At 39.2% G+C, this 20,956-nt stretch overlaps 1 protein-coding gene across 1 annotated transcript in view; it reads right to left on the minus strand.

Moving 5' to 3' along the window:
• The window catches only part of LOC306774060 (activin receptor type-2A-like), a 49,061-nt gene that overhangs the window by 9,737 nt on the left and 18,368 nt on the right, over positions 1-20,956 (minus strand). Inside the window, exons 2-4 of the mRNA XM_079264043.1 lie at positions 17,355-17,562; positions 15,583-15,716; positions 12,204-12,358 (exon numbers count right to left, since the gene is read on the minus strand). Coding sequence (XP_079120169.1) covers positions 12,204-12,358; positions 15,583-15,716; positions 17,355-17,562 — 497 coding nt within the window. The remainder of the gene's footprint in view (positions 1-12,203; positions 12,359-15,582; positions 15,717-17,354; positions 17,563-20,956) is intronic.

Consider the following 20,956-nt stretch of genomic DNA (forward strand, 5'->3'; position numbering starts at 1 on the left):
AAGCTGCTAGACTTGTAGCTAGTTGCTTTTAACAAAAAAAAAAAAGTCGCCAGACTTAGCGAGAAAGTCGCCAAGTTGGCAACAGTGTCTGAATGAAACCAAAGCGGCTGTGGGAGCAGTACCCAGATCGTACCATTTATTAGGGGTGGGAAAATCGAATCGAAAATCTGGATTTTTTTGCTTCACAATTTTAAAATAGATTTTTTTTGTTAACAAATCTATTTTTTTTTTCAAACAAACAAAATTAATCCAGTATAAAAATGTTGTCATTTTTCTTGTTTTTATTTATCTTTTTACTTGTCTTCTGGGGCGTTAAAGCAGCAGAATGATGATCTGGCTACTGTGTCGTTTTTTTCTAATTATATTATGAGCAAAAAATTAAGTTTTACACATTTTATTTTGTTTTTAATCTACACAATAATCTACTAATTAGCGATATAAAAGAATTGTGAGAATCGCAATTTAAATCGAATCGGCACCCAAAAAAAATCGGAATCAAATCGAATCGGGACAAAAGTGTATCGTCACAGTCCTACCATTTATCACATTTTTTTTTTTTTCTTTTTACAATACTACAAGCAGCTCTCTCTCAGGTCTTTCATACCTCTCTGCCTCATCTCCACTGTTCCTATTAACTGCCATCTCTTAATTACATTAGAAAGTGCTTTGCTAACCTCTAATGGTCCTCTCCTGCTTTGTGGGAAGCAGGTATTTAAATTTTCAGTGTTAGGCAACTGCTTGGCGCTCATAACGCTTTCATATTTGCATCGCGTGGTCGTTTCCAATGGTTAGGAAAGGTAGCTTATGAGATACTGTAACAAAAATCAGACAAGCTGACATTTTCATGTCACTGTAAATAAAAAAAACAAAAAAAGGCATGAGTCATCGCGCCTGAGCGCCCTGGCAGGTCAAAGCGCCTCCATGTGTCCTGCGTTGATGCTAATACCATTTAAACAAAAAGCCAAAGCAAGGAATCCGAGCGTTCCAAATGTAAAGTAGGTTAAACATAGCTGGTGATCGGGATTAAGCTGATCACTTTCACATGTGACTTCACAGAGAAGGACGGAGGGCGAGCAGGGATACAGAGACGAGACACAGACGAGAGAGAGAGAGAGAGGGCGAGCGAGAGGGGATGGGAGGTTAAAAAGAAGCATGCAGTGCAGGAGTCACATTTCCAAAGGATAAAAAGGCAGGGGAGAGAGACGAGCACATGACTGATGGCCTTTGATGAAACTAGATATGCTGCTGTATCTCAAATCTCAACTTCACCTCCATGCCTCTGCGTGGCGTCTGTCAGGGGGGGGGGGGGGAGCTTTCCCTGTAAAGATGTTCATGTTTTCACTTGATCTGGAAGCGCTTGATAAGCGGGAGGAAACTTAAAAGACCCCGAGGCCTGAAGGATCATCCCAGACACAGTGATAATATATGAAAAAATGCACGCTTGTCAACCCCAGTCTGTTTTTCTAACCTCCCATAAAAAGCCTGGCCCCTGTTTAAGTTGCAAGGTTTCGCTGCAGATACAAGCCATGGAAACAAGTCACACCTATGAGCAATCTTTGTCTACTGGGGGAATAAAAGGAAGATCTTAGCACACACATATTATCTCTGCTTAATTCACTGGAGGACAACTGGTGGTGGCGTCCAAGAGTTCTTACTGTGGAAAAATAAGCTGAAGCCAAAAAGCACGAGTAATAAAACGAGAGGAAGCAGTTTGGAGGTTTTATTCCTGCACTGAAAAGGTTATTGTAGCTCGAGAAGCAAACTTGTATTTCAAATGGGTTTGATTTTTATCAAGTGGAAATTTTACAGGTGATCGTGAACTTGGGCCTTTAAATAAAGTCCACAGTGTCTGCAATTCACACGCTTTTACAGCAGGAATGGTTAAATTTTCATGTCAGATTGTGTGTCGGCCTATTCAACTAAAAGCTCTCGAAGAATAAGACATAAAGAAGGAATTTTTTTTTTTTTTTGTCCATGTGCTGCAAGAGTGAATGCATGAAGGGGGGGCTGGGATGGGAAGTCATGTTTACTTAGACTAACAGAGAGCTGTGAGGCAGACCTGCTGTCTGCATACTGCTTTCACACCAAACGCCAGCCAAATGACGGGGAAAATTACCCACCGTGGTGCTGAGGTTGGATTTCAGAGCAGCCCAAATGGGCTCAAATTGGAAACTTTAAAAACACTTTCTTGAACACATTGTCAGCACCAAAATAAAGCAGCTATGGTTTCACAGAAATGCTGCTCTTAACATCTGTTTCCAATGCTGTCTTGGCCAACAGTTTTCTCTTTTTTAACTTTTCTGACATCAAATTTCAGCAACCTTTTTGTCTACTGGCGACTATGCTGATAGTATGTGACCTGAAGTTGACTGGGTCATGATGACAAAGAATGTACTGGACTTGAGTTATTATATCAGAAAAAGGGCCTGCAGCTGGGATTTATTCATTATTAAAGTCAAAGGATTTGAGGCTTGTGAGGCCATTGTTCCAGATCCGGTGTTCTTGAAAATCTTGGGTCCTTTGGCAGCAGTGATGGCTTTTTCATTTCACTGAATGGACTCTGAGCTGGTTTTTTTTTTATTCATTATGTTGTTGTAGATCAAACACAGACTAGATATAGGTGAATGTGGGTAGACAGAAAACATGAACCTTGAAATCTGATAAAGGAATGAAGCATTGTCATCTTTCCAGTAACAGGCAGCAGATTTTAAACTTGATTGTTGGATGCTCTTAACTCTAAAAGGTTTGACTAACTCAGCCTTAATGAAAGAGTCTATAAAAGTAACCGCTACTCCATCCTCCCATGTCCCTTAGACCAGAGATCCCCAATCATGGTCCTTGAGGACCGGTGTCCTGCAGGTCTTCCAAGTGTTCCAGCAGCACCACACTTGATTTGAATCAATGTGTATTTAGCAGACATGTGCAGAGCTTGTCCGAGTCTGAGTCAGGTGTGTTCCACTTGGAAAACCTGCAGGATACCGGTCCTTGAGGACCAGGGTTGGGGATCCCTGCCTTAGACATCCAGAACTAATTCAGCCATCTGATCTATTGATCAATTCATTGTATCCATCGTATCCAGAAAGATCTAGAACTCACATTTATCAGCCCTGGTTTCAATGTTCCCACTTTTGAATTTTACTCAGCAGCTGTCGTGTTTTAGTTATTTTCACCATCACCACATTCCTGCAGAGCTGACATGTATTTTTCGACAATCCATGTAAAGTCCAAATGGCACTAGAGGTTTATGGGTTCCTATCAGCTTCCCATTTCATTTCTGTCCCGTCTTCTGCCAGTAAATGACACTTTTTCGGTATTCTCTGAACATTTTGCAACACTAGCACTGTGCTGTTTCCGTTTTTAAGCATTTCTGCCCATTAAATGTTTCTTTTAGTCAATTTTGCCTCCAGTAATAAAGCTCAACAAGGGAGGCCAATTTTGTAGCACACTGTGGTTCTTTTTAAACTTGTTACTGGGACTTCTGGAGTAATGATGCGCTCTTTTCACCCCTTTGTCAGAACATGAACTCATGCAATAGTAATGATTTGAGAACAAGTTTAACAAAGCATTATGTCTATAGGACAAGCTGCTTTTTTTTTAGAGAACAATAACCACTAGGGGTGTGACGATAGGCTTTTGTCCAGATCCGATTCGATTCCGATTTTTTGGGTGCCGATTCAATTTAAATTGCGATTCTCACAATTCTTCGATATCGTTGATTTTTGTAGATTAAAAAACCCAGATTTTTCAATTTGATTTTCCCACACCTAATAGCCAGTGTGCCAATGAGAAAATATAGCTTGTAGAGCTTTGAGTTGCCTCTGAATGGAGATGAAGAAATCAAATAAATTAAACATATTCTGACAGTTTAGTTTAGATCTGAACCTTTACAAACCTGCAAATAAATTTCTAACTATAATGTAAGTTTAGAGGGTGTTTTTAGTTAAATTAGCTTTAAAATAATCAACCAAGAAGCAACCACGACTCAAAAGAAAAATGAAACTTCTAGCTGGATATTTCTGAGAAATACAGAAACAAAGCTTCCTTTCTGTTGTTTACCAACTTCTTGTGCTTTCTGTCCGTTATCTGATCCATTTCAGCCAGTCCGTTAAAAGAGATCATGATCTCCAGTTGCCCTTCCTTCAGTGAAATGAGCCATTATTTCTAGATTACAGACTCTATTAGCAGCAAACACACAAAAGGAGTCTACAGAGCACGTCTCCAGAGCTATTAAATATGACAGGGAAGTGCAAAGGAGAGCATAACCAGAATAGAATACCTGCTCTCTGAGAATGTCGACACCTGTCAATGAAAATGGGTCAACGCTTGGTACTGAAGGACTCCCTTGGTGCCACTTTTAGAACATCTATTAGGGTTGCTGTCTGATACTGTCTGCTCAAACATTCCTGCTGCTTCTGTGCTTGATAACCCAACATTTTTCATTTCTTCTAAAATTAGAAAAATCTTCAGTCATAAAAGTAGCCGATGTGTTATTCAAGGCTTTAATCATTTTCCAGAAGTGCAACCAAGAAGAATCCATCTATGATGCCTGACAGGCTGAGAAAATAATGATCACATCTGCACAAATATCACAGAGAAACTCCCGTCCATTGAACATGCTCCATGAAAGGTGCTGAAAGCAGCAGCATTTCTCAAGGCTACAATAACAAGATGTTATCAAGCCTAAAGGTGAATTCCAGTGGAGTCACTAATCCAGGCCAAGACAGAGATGACTGACTTCAACCCTGATGTGGATATGAAAGATGACAGCTGGATCTGATGATGCCTGCCTGATCAGCATGGCTTTGTGTTTGCTGATACTAATCCTGGACCGCTCTAGAAACGTGTTGCTGCAGGACTCATCCGTCTTTTGTTTCAGGGCTTCGGCCTGCCTCGGCCAGGCCAGGTCTCCCGTGGGAGTCACCAGATCCGCTGTCCGATGGCAGGGCACCGCGGCCTCCAATGGAGGCACATTACACTTAGTCAGCAGACCACAGGAAACAGGAAAGCAGAATGTGCTGCTTCACACCGTTCTTCTCAACCTCTTAAGCATCTCTTATGGCCTAATCGGGTTACAACTTCATCTATCACATCAAAAGGGTCCTTCAAGCTTGGTTTAGTCGTTTTTGTTTTTTGTTTTTTTTTCTATTTCGGATTTCTCTGCAGATAAAAACACAAGCATGTCTCAAAATGTCAGGTATGATTGTTGGGTACAAAAATACAATAAGCAGCTATTCTGACATCTTAAGGTCACATCCTGTAGTTGCTATGCTTATAGAAACTTGAGGCCATGTGGAAAAAAAACTACATTTGTTGACGTGACCTTAAAAAGAGCACAGTTGAACTGACAGTAGGCCGCAGTCTAAACTTTGAAATGTTTTTGTTTAGTGAGCTATTCACATTCTTTATATAAAGAATTGTCTTGATGCCTGCAGTCATGTTTCAGCTCCAATTTGGTCAATTCTGAGCCAAAGTACATTTGAGAAGGGTTTTTTTTTCCCTCTCATACTTAAGTAATTCACACTCTCTGGCTTGAAAAATGTTGCAGATAAGTGGCAATGCTCCCACTTATGCAAAATGTATCTGTACTCCCCCTCAGTCTGTACATGAGATGGAAAAGCAAGCTGTGGTTTCAGTTTCAAACACCTCGGCTGTCTCTCCATATAGGAAACCAAAGGTCTTGCAGACACCACTCTCGGAACTGGGTCACATCACAAACAGTATGTTGCATAAACATTACAAGTGGACATTCATACTTAAAAAGATAAAATAAATAGAGGAGGGGCTGCATTCAAAGCCAAGTTGGCCATTTTCCACCATGCATGATGTAATTCAGCAGGGAACACAAAAGACATCCATCCATGCATTGAACCCAAGCAGAACAAGAACAAGTAAATAAGAGAAGCGGAAAGAAATGTATCAGCGACCGAGTAAACAAGACATTGTTTAAGCAAACAAAATGGAGGTGTGGGATTGAAGTGGACAAGTCAAGCTCTGAATCCAAAAAAGGGGGGAAAACTTTTAACTTCAGTTAAAACTGCTCTTACCTCCACCATAATGTGAAAGGCGTGCTTGTTGAGAAGGAACATAAGCAAACAGAGAAATTATTGCTACTTTCTGTCAGTTGGTGGATGAAGCAGAAGCAGGTTAAAAGGCAGGCGAAGATGGGCCGCGTATGAACGTCCTTTTGGTTCCCGCTCACACTCCAGAATGGGACTTCCAAAGGTTTAGTTCGACACTTGGTCCCAGAAGGGAGCTAAATGAAGGCAAGATGATTTAAACCAATGTGAACAACTGGAACACAGAGTGAACCATGTGTGAACAAGAAAAGATAACAGAAACCAAATAAACATGAAGCGTAGTTGACAGCATCAGCACACTACTTCAAATTCATGTTACCTCAATTCAATATTTTCAAAATTAAACTTGGTCATTTGTACTAAGAGCTTAAATAAAGACAATAATTGCACTTTTTAAAGATTTTTTGGGAGTTCCAGGATATGTTTAACTTTTCATCCAAAAGGCTTCTTGAGTTATAACTTGTTCACCTGACCTTTGTGTAGCTTGTTTAGGTAGTTTTTTTTTAAACGAGGGGTTGTTTACCTGGCTGATCAAAACTGGTTTGGTCTTAAGGTCCAATTCAAAAATGGTTGAGAAACTCAGGTGGTCTTCAAATATGCACTTAGTGTAAATGATCAAATCCTATTTAAAAAAAGAAAAAAAAGGAAAAAAAAGAGGATAATAACCCACTCGGTACTTTATTAGGTCCACCTGTTGATTGCTTGTTAACACATAACTACTCAGACGATCATATAGCAGCAACCTAATGGCTTTAGTCATGTAGTTATGTTCAAGAGGACTCACTGGGGTACAAACAGTGTCAGAATGAGGAAGAAAGGGGATTTAAGTGACTTTGAATAGGGTTTTGGTCTCATTATTTTAGAAATTGCTGATCTACTGGGATATTTACTCTCAACTATCCCTAGGGTTTGCAGAGAAGAGTACCGAGTGTGACTCCAGATGCTGAGGCTAAAACTCACAGACTCACGAGATGGAAAAACATTGCCTGTTCTGCTCAGAATTTGGAGTACACAATAAGAAATCCTGGCTCCATGCTGTCCTGTATGAACAGGTCAGGCTGCTGCTGGTGTAATGGTGTGGGGGATATCTTTTTGGCATACTTTAGGCCACTTAATCCACATTTCTAATAAGTGTTTTGGTTTGGGTTGGTACGTTTCGGACGTTTTAGTATGGACCAGACAAATCAAGTGAGCCTTCACCCAACTAAGGGCAGCCCAGAAATTGTGTAGTTTGGTTTGGTTGTATGTAGAAATTTTTGTAAAAATGTTGGCTCATTAAAGCTTTTTTTTTTTCTTTTTTTTCATTAACCTAATTTGTTTGATTAAAATGTGTTATGCTGTTTTGTTTTTGTTTTTTTTTTTTAGAGGAAAGATATGTTTAACAGTTTGTAACACACAACAGTGAAATGGACAGAAATGTAACTGTAGAGCTTGAAGGTACAGTATGAGCACAGAAACACTGTTCTGAAGTTATACTTTAAGACCACTTATTAAAAAAAAAAACAACCAAAATAAAACAGCCTCGGGGTAAAGGAGAATTCAATATGGTGCCAAAAGAGACCGGCATGTGACGTCAGCTTCACATTCTCCAAGCTGCTGATACAAGAAACAACAAGTTTTTGGTACCAACACCACAACGGTACATTCTTGATAAGATTAAACACTTTCGACGGGAGAGAAAAAAAAAAACACAACATAAAAATAAATAACATAACCTTTCCTATCTCAATTTCTCGCACATTTCAACAACTGCTGGAGGCAGTGAAAGAGTCAAGTTGAATCATAGCTCTGTCTCATAATTTCTAGAAAGGCACATGCCAAAATGGTACATGGAGCAGCACGCTAATCCCTTAGGACTGTTTTTATGGGAAAGCTACACCCAGACTAACAAAAGGCAAGACTGGCTCTGACATAAAGAAAGGAATGACATTTTGGCCTGAATTGATCAGTATGATTGATAAAAGATGAGGTTGACAAAAGAAGGCTAGAGTTTTATTTAAGTGCCTGAGCAGAGGCCTCTCAAGCTGTTTGTATAAGCTGTAAATAAGGACCTGGTGGCAAATTTGCAGCCCCTGATGGACTGCTGTCACTGCAACATAATTTGGTCTTTTGAACATTTTTTGGAGTCTAGAAATTAAATGTATGTTTAAAAAAAAAAACAAAAAACAAAAAAAAAACTACCATGCTTTTTTATGTAAAAAAGAAAAATCACCCATCTTCTTAATTTTGTGCAATTCAAGCATACTTGTGTAAAATAAACAAATAGAGCAAGAGCACATTTAACTTGGCTGGCCTTCACTCTTTCTTCTAAAATTTGCTCCATAAAGTTTTCAAGTTCATAACTTGGAGAAGAACGCTTGTTGTTTGATGCAGCTGAGAAATAAATATGAACAAGGCTGAAATGGCCAAAAACGCACAAAATGACATAGCATGAAATATTTGTTCTTAAGCTTACCAGGCAAAACATTCAAAACAAATTTTTATTGGCGCTGTTGGCCTGGCAAGTGCCAGAAAGCCCTTGCCAGGCCAACATGCCAGGACCTATTGAGGTCATTGCTGTGATTTATCCCTGATCAGGCTTACTGGGGATGCCCTAAATGAATAGGCCCCCGTCCTATCCCAAACAAACAAAGATCGAAATAGACACAATGATCATAAAGAGAGAACGGATAAGAAGAAATGCAAAACAGGAGATAAGAGACAAAATCACCAAAACCAAATGACAACTATTGAAATCCAACAAAAATGTAAACAAAAACAACCATGGGAGGACAAAACAAGAAAAAAATACACAAAAACGACTAAAATGAGACTTCAAACATGACAGAGAGACTACAAAGGGATGGAAAATATCAAAATCGGATAGAAAAAAATTTCCAGGGATGAAACTACAAAACCACAAAAACTAATAAAAGATAAAACAAAAGGCATAAAGTGGGTTTAAAGAGCTGCAATATGACAGTAAGGAAATACCACAATACAAAACAAAGTACATGTGAGACTAAAACAATCACTAACTAACAGAAAAAAGATTAGAAGCAACCTGAAATCTATTTCAATTTACCACAAATAGACACATAAATTATTTTAAAAAATGGTTCGAAAACCTCACAAAGGTCCTAGGACACAAAACAGTAAAAATGAGACGTGAAATGTGTCACAAGACAGCCACAAACTGAAAAAATATGATCAAAAAACATGAATGAACACAAACACCTGATTTAACAACCATCCTAAGAAATTCAAAAGTACCAACAATATCACAAAAGAAAGACACAAACACCCCAAAACTGATTACATACATTAAAAAACTGCTTGTTTGTGTTCAGATCCAAGCTTCTTGCTTACATCACAGCCAATTAGTTTTAATTATCTCAGATTAAATGTGCGCAAATGTGATGCAGCAGTTTTACAAGCAGAGCAGCTGCAAACAGGATGCTTGAAAATCTAACAGGTGGGGCCAATTTGCTGCTGTCACATTAAAAATACATGACTACCTATAGCACATTATGCTCCAGTGACTGCATTATAGAGCATGACGCAGCCTCAGTAAAGTTCTGACAAACATACAGCTGGCGTTTCACTCATCGCTGCAAGCTATGAAACAATTCCACATTTCTAAGTGTCTCTTTCAATGATAAATCATTCCAGGTACATCTGGTGAGGCGTTTGTTTGCACTGATAAAAATAAATTCAATAAGATCCAGTTTGTTCTTCTATGTGTGTGTGAGAGAGATCAGATTTGAAAAAAATAGGTGAAAATCAATATTTTCTTGTGTGTATTCATTAAGAAAGCTATTTCACTTTCTGATTCAGTAACTTGTGTCGGAAAACAAGGTGTTTCTGTGGTGTTTTAAGGTGGAGTATGTAAGATTTTCAATATTTTCAACATAAATTAACTAAAGAAATAACTACAATCATAATTAGATGTTTTTTTTAAACATGTAGGTTACAGTCTGTCCATATTTGATGTTATTAAATTACAAGTTTAATTAATGACAAAGACCCTTCTTAAATGTTTGCCTACCAGTAAAAAAAAAAAGTGCTTTTTGTCATTTGTCATTAATTAAACTTGTAATTTAATATTTTTAATTTTATAATTTAAATTTAATCTAATTATGATTAAAGTGATTTTATTAGTTAATTTATTTTGAAAATATTGAAAATCTTACATACTCCACCTTTAAGTCTTCCTTGTTGTATGTTTTTGTCCGAGCAAGCTGCGCGACTACCTCCCAGAGTCGCCTCGCTTCTTTTTTTAAACCACACAGCCCATGATGTTGTACAGAGAAGCGACAATCTCAAAATGAAAACTGAGATGGAAATGTTACAGTCCAAATCTTGCTCCTTAATCAGAAGCAAAACAAAGCATGCACACAAAAACAGCAGCGAGTAGGAACTACAAACATGTCTGCCAGGCGTTTACTGGCTGTTTACTTCATCAGAAATGCATATAAGCTGAGTTTTAAATACATTACTGTGTGTGTGTGTGTGTGTGACACCCCCCCTTCACGCACACACACTTCATCGGATTGCACACACCTAACATGACTTAATTTGCTCCATGACGGCTACTTCATTTAATTACATCCCCCGGAGACTTCAAGAGTCTTTCAGCTTGTGTTTTATTTTATCATTTGATACGCGATCCACTCCTTTTAAGGTCCCAATCTTGTTTTATGTCCGTCCCCCCCCCCCCCCCCCCCCACTCATTTATCCGTTTCCAGGTAAGATGCTCCATAAGCCTCTTACTGGTGTGGTTTTTCCAGTGCACATCAGCTTTGTTTCCACATTGCATTGTGTAACTGTCTTTTTATCTCTCTGCTGCTAAGCTCCGGCACTGTGCAAATACAATAAGTAAGTTAAGAGAATTGCATGTCTCTCTTCACTCCCCCCCCCCACCCACCACCTCCATCCTCGGAGGCAGAGCTGCGAGCTTCTCTGTGTTTAGTTTTGTTTGCCTATATAAAGCCTCATCAATAATGCAGAGGCCCCTGACTCCTCTTCCATACGGTGGAAAGCTCTGCATGGCTTTTCTTTTTCTCCCTCATTGCCAAGCTGCCCAGAGTATAGCTGGGTAAAAAGCAGCCCCCCCATCCAACAATCACAGAAACTAAATTAATCAGGAATTTGGTGAAATATCTTTCTTTTCAGGCCTGGAAGACGGGGGATTTGACAACTGTCTTAAAGGTTTAAACAGGCAGCGAAACCGTGCTGTTCCAACAGAGGCAGGGAAATGATCAAACGTGTAGATATCAGGTTTTTACATGAAAAGCAGCTATGAAGAAAAGAAAAAAAAAAAATGCTGGCAAGCAGAGCAGGAAAAAAAAGCAAAGAAGCCTTTGTGTCAGGAAGCCCGTTGTCTAACACAGGTGGAAAGTATTTTGCCAACACTTTTCCCCTGACTGTAACCACACAATTCGCGCTTGAGAATTTGATTATTTTGTGCTTATATACAATTAAAAAACTGTCTATCTCAACTCGGAGCAAGTCGGTGAATCTCACAAGAGATGTGTCTGTTCTCAAGGAGATGACTAGAAAAAAAAGACAAAAAAAAAAAAAATGGTTGCTTCTCCTTTGACTCAAATCTGAAACAAGAAACTGTAAGAAACAATTATCCCTAATTAGACTCTCAGCAGTGTCCCTTCTTGCTTGCTGTAGGCCCGCCCCTCTGTTCCTACAGACTGATTGAGCCAATTGATGAAACCAGATCAGGGGTAAGTTGAAGGTTGGTCACACAGAGAACGCAGGATGCATCAAACACCGTTCTGCATCCAGTTTAGGCTCTAAGCTTCATTCTTTTTTACTTTTGAGCTCTTGCATTTGTGTAACCATCACCCGAAACGATCTGACACGCAGGAACTGAGGCGTTTTACATTTCCCTTTTGTGTGCAATTAACAGATAAAGCAGGAGCTGATGGTGACTGTGGCTGAACAGACAGAAAGAGAAACTAACTGCATCCACAGCAGCTTTGAAGAAATGGGACACTACTGTCCTGTCACACGATATGACTGACAGCCGAACTCTGAAAAGACGAACACGGAGGCAAAAACAAACAAAAAAATTTAAAAAAAGAACAAAAAAAACAAGACCCCGTTCTGTTTTGTAACCCTCCATAGACTTACATGTGTGGGGACGAGGGCTGCTGGGTAGGCCAGTTTGTGGTGCCGCCACATCCAGAAGGAGAAGAGCACAACGGCAGTCAGGCCTATGATGGGAACCAGAGAGTACAGTAGAGTGCTGAAGAGCTGGGGCTTCTGGGAAAATGGGTTGGAGGTGGCTGCAGGGCAAAAGAAATAAAAAAAGAAAAATGATCAAGCTGGAACTTGTTTTTATCTTCACAGAAACTCAAACTAAAGCAAAAAAACATTGAAGAAAAAAAAAAAAACACAGAAAATCTCAACAAAGAGGCAGGAAGACAAGAAAACAGCACGCCTGATTGACTTGACATTGAGCTAGCTTCATGGCTAAGTGCAGCACTAACCCAGCTTACTGTGCTTAGAGATCATATCAATGCGCGCGCACGCACACATGCAGCAGGATTAGCAAATCCATCTCGTGACATAACGTAATCCTCCTGCCAAAAATAACAGAGCTCTGAACTGTGTCCGACCCTGCTGTAGTCGCCGGGTGACGCCTGCTGGCTCAGCCCGTCCTGCCATCACAAGGTGCGACCGTCTGATTCTGCAGTGCTGTCAAAGCACCGACGTCCAGACGCCGACCACTGCTGCCATTGTCGGGGCGGGGTGGAGTAAGGGGGAGAGGGAGAAGGGGTGAGGGGCTGCACCAGCTGCACCGACTTGCTTTCAGGGTATTTGTGAGGATTTTGTGTTTGTGAAAGTCAAATTCAGAGGGAATACAAAACGACAGAAGAGCCTTGTAGCGGTAAAGTGCTAAGTGCAAGGACGTTGGAGAAAATACAGAATATCTTCTACAGGTCAAGACTGTGACATTTTATTTTATCCTTTTAAAATAGACATGCATATGAAGGATCACCTTTTACATTATACAGGGAAATCAGACACCTTCCTCCTTTCATCCCTGTTATCCATCGTTCAGACCCGTTTTACCTGCTGCTTCATTTTGAGCTGTTTACCGTTTCAGATTTTTCAGATTTACATCAAAAAGGTGGCTTTAAAAGGCACAAAAACCTCATTTTACTCATAAAAACATCTACAGATTCACCATCCATAGGCAGCTTCCCATCACAAGACTGCAGACATGGTCCAGTCTGCATAAATTGAAGTGCATATTTCTGCCGATGACATAGCATCAATGTAGTGGAGCCTTTAGGTTGCATGTACAGACACTGATGAAACATTTGTGCACAAAGAGGGGTTGTGTAGCAAACACATGACAGCCTGCTGGTGAGTTAACAGAATTTCAGGGATGTAAAGCTTTAGTGTGCGACTTTATCTGCAGAGACGCGCTGACACAAAGCAATGCAACTGCTCATATATTTCTCATGCTTTTAAATAATTCCACAATTAATCTGACTGACAAATTTGAAGTGTTCACGTCTGCATATATATATATATATATATATATATATATATATATATATATATATATATATTCCTACTTTTTGGGTGTTGATTCTCAAAATTCTTTGATATTGCTCATTTTTGTAGATTAAAAACAAAATAAATGTATAAAACTTTTTTTTTTTGGTTTCAATTAGGAAAAAACAACACAATAAGCCACACCATCATTCTGCTGCTAGAATGCCTAAGAAGTAAAAAGATGAATAAAAATGATAAAAATGACTAAAATTTTTATAATGGATTATTTTTTATTTATTTGGAAAAAAAAAAAGGATTTTTCTTTTTTGTTTAAAGAAATTTGATTTTTTTATTTTTTTTTTTGACAATCTACTTTAAAATTGTGTAGCAAAAAAATGTGTAGATTTTTTTCCACCCCTAGTATATATACTAAAGTCACTTAATGTATCTGTGATTTTACACAAACATCTGCAGAGTTGCTTAGTTGTTGCTCAGCGGTTCACACATCCCATATGAACACGTGAACTTAAAGCCGTCCTCTTGTGGTTGGAGCAACCATGACACACAATGATGCTATAAAAATCAGGCCACAGCTGTCACAAAACAAAACCCATTAGTTTTAACCTGGCGGATGGGAAGCCCTCTTCAGGGAAGGGATTGTTAGCATTGTTAAAAATTATTACTGAAACTAGGGTTGCAACGATTACTCGGGTAACTTGAGTAATCAGAGTACAAAAACTGGCACAGTTTAAAATGAGACTACATCACTGTTTCAATAAACATAAAATATTTAAACTATTATCAAAATATATATTTAAAAAAACCCCAACAAAATCTGTTTCTTACGGTGTATGACTGTTTCACCCGCTTCTAAGTTTCTAAGCCCATAATGGTTTAAACTTTGAAAGTTGTGAAATAAAAAAAACCATTTCCTGAGAAAAAAACAGCAATTATTTGCTCATTTATAAAAATGCCTTTCATGTTGCATTTTACACAACTGATTTAATTGTTTAAGAAACAAAAAGTATGATAGTTAGAGTACTTGATTACTTGTAGAAATAATCAAAAGAGTACCCGGTTCCAAAAGTACTCGATAGTTGCAGCTCTAACTGAAACTTTGTCTGAAGCTACACCTCCTCTAAAACACTGCGATGGTTTTTTCCAATCAGAATAACCTGAAGTCTCACGAGGTCACTTCCACTAAAGACTAAACATGCCTGGAACGTGATTTGGTGAGGTGGAGTCATGCAGTGTAAAAACAAACACAGAGCCTCTGGACAATGGAAAAGGTTTTGAGGACGTCCATGCTGTTGAAAACAAAGGTCACTTTGGACTGTTGATCACAGCTCCTTAATGAATGGATTGGGGATTTCAGAAACTGAAGATTCAGCGTACAAACATACAAATTATGTATGTGACTATAAGTCTGCTTGTTATATAAAGTAGTCTCTCCCAGGACAGATCATAATATTCAATGTCTTTACATACCTAAATTACACATATCCAGCTGTACAATTCAAATATACATTTTTCCTTTTGTTCCCCTCACTCCTCGTGAAAAGATCCATTGTTTGGCGAAGACAAACTTAAAATGACAACTTCATTAGTTCAAATGCCATCAGATAAACACTCTTCAGAAGTCAAAGCATCGCTTTATTTTGGTCTTTACGCTGCCCTTTAAGCCCAAACCCGAGAGGTAATTTTCATCATTCCTCAAATGCTTATCTATATCTCAGCTCAGAAGATGGCAGCTGCCCAGCGTGCAAGTATCTTATGTCACACACTTTGCGCAACACACACCAGCACTTTTTTTTTTTTGGATTTAAACAACTGGTGCTCAATTTTATACACAACCTGTGTGGTAGAGCTACTGGTTTATAACGTTACTGGTTTAAGTAACTGAACAGAGTCAACCTAAAACACACAAGTCAGGAAAACTAAACGGATAGACAGCAGTGGGTGCATCTCCCAGTGGGATGCTGCTGTGTTGAACTCTACGTACTGTAGGCGGGTGATTGGTGCTTGTCGGTCTGCCGGGTCGCTTCGGGAGCGTACAGGAACCTCTCGTTGCACATGTTGCCTTCACAGCAACAGAAAAAAACGTCGGGACTCTCCTTCCTCTCCACACACTCGTTACTGTGAAGAACATGAAGGTAGGAATTAGAAAAACACACTAACAAATAAACTACCTGCAGTCCTTCTCTGGAAGATGAAAAGGGCACAAATAGGGGGTAAGGGGGGGGGGGGGTATTTCTCAAAGTGCATTACACAGAAATATATGGCATTATGCAAAAAGCATGAACACACACCTACTCACACACACTCCCCTACCCCCTCTTCATTCCCTTACAGCCGCAGAGGACATGAAACAAAACATTTATAAAATGACTCCTACGCAAGCACACGCACACACACGCACACACACGAATGCACTTCCAATCACACACACACACACACACACACACACACACTCTGTTTCACTTTCACACCAGCATCAGATAAAAGCCAAAGGATGTGGCAACCGCCCTCGACTTGCTCTGCACTCTCCAGGGAGGCCAGGCGGCGCCGTCTGAGCAGAGGTACCAGAACTGTGCGGGCTGCAGTTTCTGCTGCAACTTTATCTCAGGAATCAAAGGAAAACACAAGCTGCTTCGAACCAGCATCTGATGCTGGGTTCATGTTCCATCAAGCTAGAAACTTTACACCACCCTCGACTGATATCTGTCTTCTGCTTTGGATCTAGATGGCTGGACACATGCGACCAGCTGAATACATGGACATAATTCAAAGGCTTGTGCATAAGCGCTATATGCTTTAGTCCCGATTCGATTCTGATTTTTTTGGGTGCCGATTCGATTTAAATTGCGATTCTCAAAATTCTTTGATGTTGTTGATTTTTGTTGATTAAAAACCACCAAAAATTAATAAAACCTTTTTTTTTTGCTAGTAATTTTTCTTGATTTCAGTTCGGAGAAAACAACCTAGTTGCCAGACCATCATTCTGCTGCTATAATGCCCAATAAGACAAGTAAAAAGATCAATAAAACCAATAAAAATGACATAAATCTATACTAGATTAATTTTATGAGAAAAATAAAAATTTTTTTTCCCTTTTTTGTTTAAAAAAAAAAAAAAAAAAATCGATTTTAAAATTGTGAAACAAAAAATCCCAATTTTCGATTTGATTTTCCCACCCCTAGATTATATCCGCTTTTACCACAATGGATATCTCATCGGCTGAAGATGTCAAATTGTGCTAATTTTAAAATAAAAAAATAAATAAATTAAAAAAATCTCATTGAGGACAGGTTTTTACCGTCTATGCTTATTAGGGGTGGCAAAATCGAATCGAAAAATCGAAAATCTGAATTTTTTTGTTTCACTGTAAAATTGTAAATTTGTAAAATCGATTTTTTTTTTTTTTTTTTGTTTAAAAAAAATCGTTTTTTTTTTCAATGAAATAAAAATTATTCTACTATAGATTTGTCATTTTTATTGGTTTTATTGATCTTTTTACTCGTCTTCTTGGGCATTATAGCAGCAGAATGATGGTATGGCTACTGGGTTGTTTCCTCCTAATTGAAATCAAGAAAAATTACTAGCAAAAAAAAGGTTTTATAAATTTTTTAGGGTTTTTAATCGACGAAAATCAGCAATATCAAAGAATTTTGAGAATCGCAATTTAAATCGAATCGGCACCCAAAAAATCGGAATCGAATCAGGACTAAAGCACATGGTCACAGCTCTAATATAATCCATCTTAATCCAGCGTACCTGTCGTAGCAGTTGATATCATCCAGCCAGCATCCTTGCTTGACGATCTCGATGTTTCCCGAGACGTTCTTCCACGTGGCAAAGCAGTGCCGCCGCTTGTCGTTCTCGCCGTAGCACGGTTCGATGCCGCTGCGGTTGGTCCGCTCCTTCTCCCAGTTGGAGTTGTAATAGGCACACTTCTGCGTCTCTGAGCGTCCCAGGATGGCACCTAAAGAAAAATTTTTTAAAAATACTTTATTTGAACTGCTTTTATAGCTGAGAAAGCTGGCAGTTTTTCCATCTACATACTTCCTGAGGGAGACCAAACAACTTGTCAGGTAAAGCCTTAAAAACTCGGGGAAGCAGCTTTTAAATTAAGAAACTGACAACTAATGTGCCTTGGAGATGAAAAAGTTATTTTCCAGCCTTGATAATGCCTAGTCTTCTAAGAATAGTCACTGTAAGGAAGTTTCTTTCCGAGTATAAGATGAAGGGAAGTAATAAAATTCACTTCTGTGGCGTTTTTTGATTTGTATTCCAAGAATCAGTCTACGACGACAAACCAATGAAAAATGAAAGCCCCAAATCCAGAAACCGAAATCCGGCTCACAAACACAAAGCCAGTCGACTTCTTCTCCAAACTAAAATAAAAAATAACAGGGCCTCTCATTTCCAGCAGATCAACACCGGCAGCGTGTCTTTGGCAAACCGATATCTGGGGAAAAGACGGCGTGACAGCTCGTCAGTTTCCTGTTGCTGCGGCTGCCTCTCATCGCCCGTCAGACTTAGTCCAGTTTAGACTCCTGACAAGACGTGAGGACTGAGTCTGTTTGCTTGTGTGTTCCAGACAACAAAACAAAGACAAGTCCGCTTCTAACTTACACAAAAAGGTGTAACAGCGTTTTATTCTTTTATATATCAGAGCTGAATCTCCATTTTGAGCTCAGACAAAATTCATAGCTACATTACTGACGTATTTAATTTCTCTCAAAACCTTTCTGCTGAATTCTACGTTCCACATCCGCAGAAGTATTTCTGTAAAAACATATTAGAGCTCCCATGAGGAGGGTGTCAGTTTGTGTTTGTAAAATCTTGCTGAACCTGCTAAAAAAAACAAAAAAACAAAAAACAAAATGCTTCCTCTCAACCTGCAGGCCTCATTACAGAGCATGCCGCTAATGGCACAACTATATTTGAACCATTTCCAACAAACTGCTGAGGTCTCAGGTGCCAAAAAATATTCTTCTGCAAGTTAGATGCTGTATTTTGTGGTACTTATGTGCAATTACTGAAGTTTTGGAAGTGCTGGATAAAAACACAGAGGAAACCCCACCAGAGAAGAAGCTTTCATGGCTGCTAACGGGACATTTTCTTTGTTTATTCCTGTTTATTTCAAAATACACTCCCCGAGTTTTCTGCTAACATTTAACCCTTCTAGGATTTGCCTTCTTAACCTAATTACCTTTTATTTATTGCAGCTTTTAATGTCTCAAAAGCGCTCTATAATTTAAGAGAAAAGTACAGAACAAATAGAGAATAATGCTCCAATTGATGTGATTATCTGCTCTTTACTACAGGTGAAATCCAGCCGCGGAGGAGAAGCGTGCTGCTGTCTGTAGTTCCAAGACATTAGGGTTTAGCTTGAGTAAAGGAGGTTCATTTAAGAGATATGATGTATTTTTCAATAAGAGGAGCGCTTAAGTAAAGCCAGTTAATGTCACTCGGGCCCAGGAAGTGCTGCGGGTCTTTTTTTTTTTTCTCCCAACGACATTAACAGCTGCAGATGGAAGTGAGCACAAAGTGTCTACTTCACTGGCAGGCGAGGTCGCGCTGCCTCTTTGCAGCCCTGACAGCATTTTTCTCTCGTCAAATCCATTTCCCATGAGGCCTTGAACTATTTTACAGTAACAGGTGCAGCTGTGAACGGCAGCCTGTGTGACTGAGAACAAATGGCAAAAGAAAAAGAAACACAAGCTGGTAAATGAGTGATTTAGAAAAAGCAGAAATAATTGGTTACTTTCAATGGCAAAAAAAAAAAAAAAAAAATGAGCGTGGGAAAAAGATGGAAAAAAAATGTATGAAAAAAATGACCTCATCTGACATGTGGTTCATGCCTATTTTATTTCACTCCCATTTTTACTTTTTTTTTTTTTTTTACACCAACTTTACTCTAATAACATCCCCAAATTGAAGGTAAACAACCGCTTTAATTTGCGAAACATGAGCTACTTGAGCTGGAGAAAATGTATTTCCTCATCTTTTGTTATGACAAAGTACTGGCTGGAGAGAAGCCCTCAAGCAAAACACACACACACACACACACCCACAAACAAGGCTCGTGTGTGTGAAGAATAGTTGTTGAAAACCTAGGACTTCCTAAAAGCTCCTCATTTTGCCTTCGCATGATATACAGACGCTAAAGTCTCGGCCTTACATCATACTTTGATAACCTCAAATTGCCTCCAGTAATGATTCAACCACATCCAGAGAAAATTGAGATGTTTTTTGTCATTTTGCTGACTGATGGATTCCGACCACATATCACCTTAAAGCAACATGAGATAATAGGCTTTATGTTTAGATCCTGTCATAATTCACTTCTGTGTCAAACTACTGGGCTAAATATGCTTAAATCCCTGCAAGTGTTCCCCACTCAAACCAGCCCTTTTAGCAGGGCCTGGTTTCTGTAACTTTGCTTCACTGTAGGGAATGAATGAACAACTCTCCTCCCTAGACCCCGTGGGAGTTTAAGGTGCTAATGATGGAGAGGTATGCTAAGGGAAAGCACAAGTTTAGCTCATTAGCCAGTCCTGGTAGAAAGGCATTAGCCATGCTGGTGCTGATCCCAGTGGATGGTGTGCTGAATACCTGTTTTACAATGAATACAGTGGCTGGATAAAATCCTGCTTAAAGTTCAGCAGAGGCAACTCAGAATAATGTAAGTATGGAGGGCAGAAATCAGAGAAGCAAATGCTGGAGATTTGTGTTGCCAAAACAAAAGTATGAGAAATCTGAGATTATGGTGATACATTATTTAAAGCCCAAAGTTAAGTGGGACACGGGAACATAAAACTTTGTACTTTCTACTAATATTATTACTTCTTTTTTTTGGGTTCTGATATTGACAACCTGGGTTCATTAAGGTTCAGCTGGTCCCCAGCCCTCTGCTCGTTTATCCCTTTCAGAAAGGGTCACACAGTAAGGTTGCATTCACATCATGATAGTCCTCTAGACTCGGTCCGATTGGAGACTCTGCTCAGACCGTTCACGCCACACTTTGGTCAAATGCAAGAAACCTTTACAATAATATATCCCTTCCTACCAAAGGTGGCGCTGCACGAGTATGTAGCAAAAGAGAAGACAAGACCCGCATGAAGAAGAAAGCCCTGTTGTGAGTTAAGCAAAACTAACGCTGTGTTGGGTTTTTTTTTTATGTTGTCTTATGCAAGTATACTGTAGAAATATACTGCAGCAATGGACACAGTAGGAACAGACGAGGCAGAGGACTCTTAACGCAACCGCCATGTATTTACCCACAATGCAATGCTATTTCAAATGCAGAAAGTGACTTTTTTTGTCCACATGAAATGGGCTGAGACTTGCTTTTGTAGAAGGACCAAATC

This window comes from Telmatherina bonti, assembly GCF_933228915.1.
Source record: "Telmatherina bonti genome assembly, chromosome: 24".
Lineage (NCBI taxonomy): Eukaryota > Metazoa > Chordata > Actinopteri > Atheriniformes > Telmatherinidae > Telmatherina > Telmatherina bonti.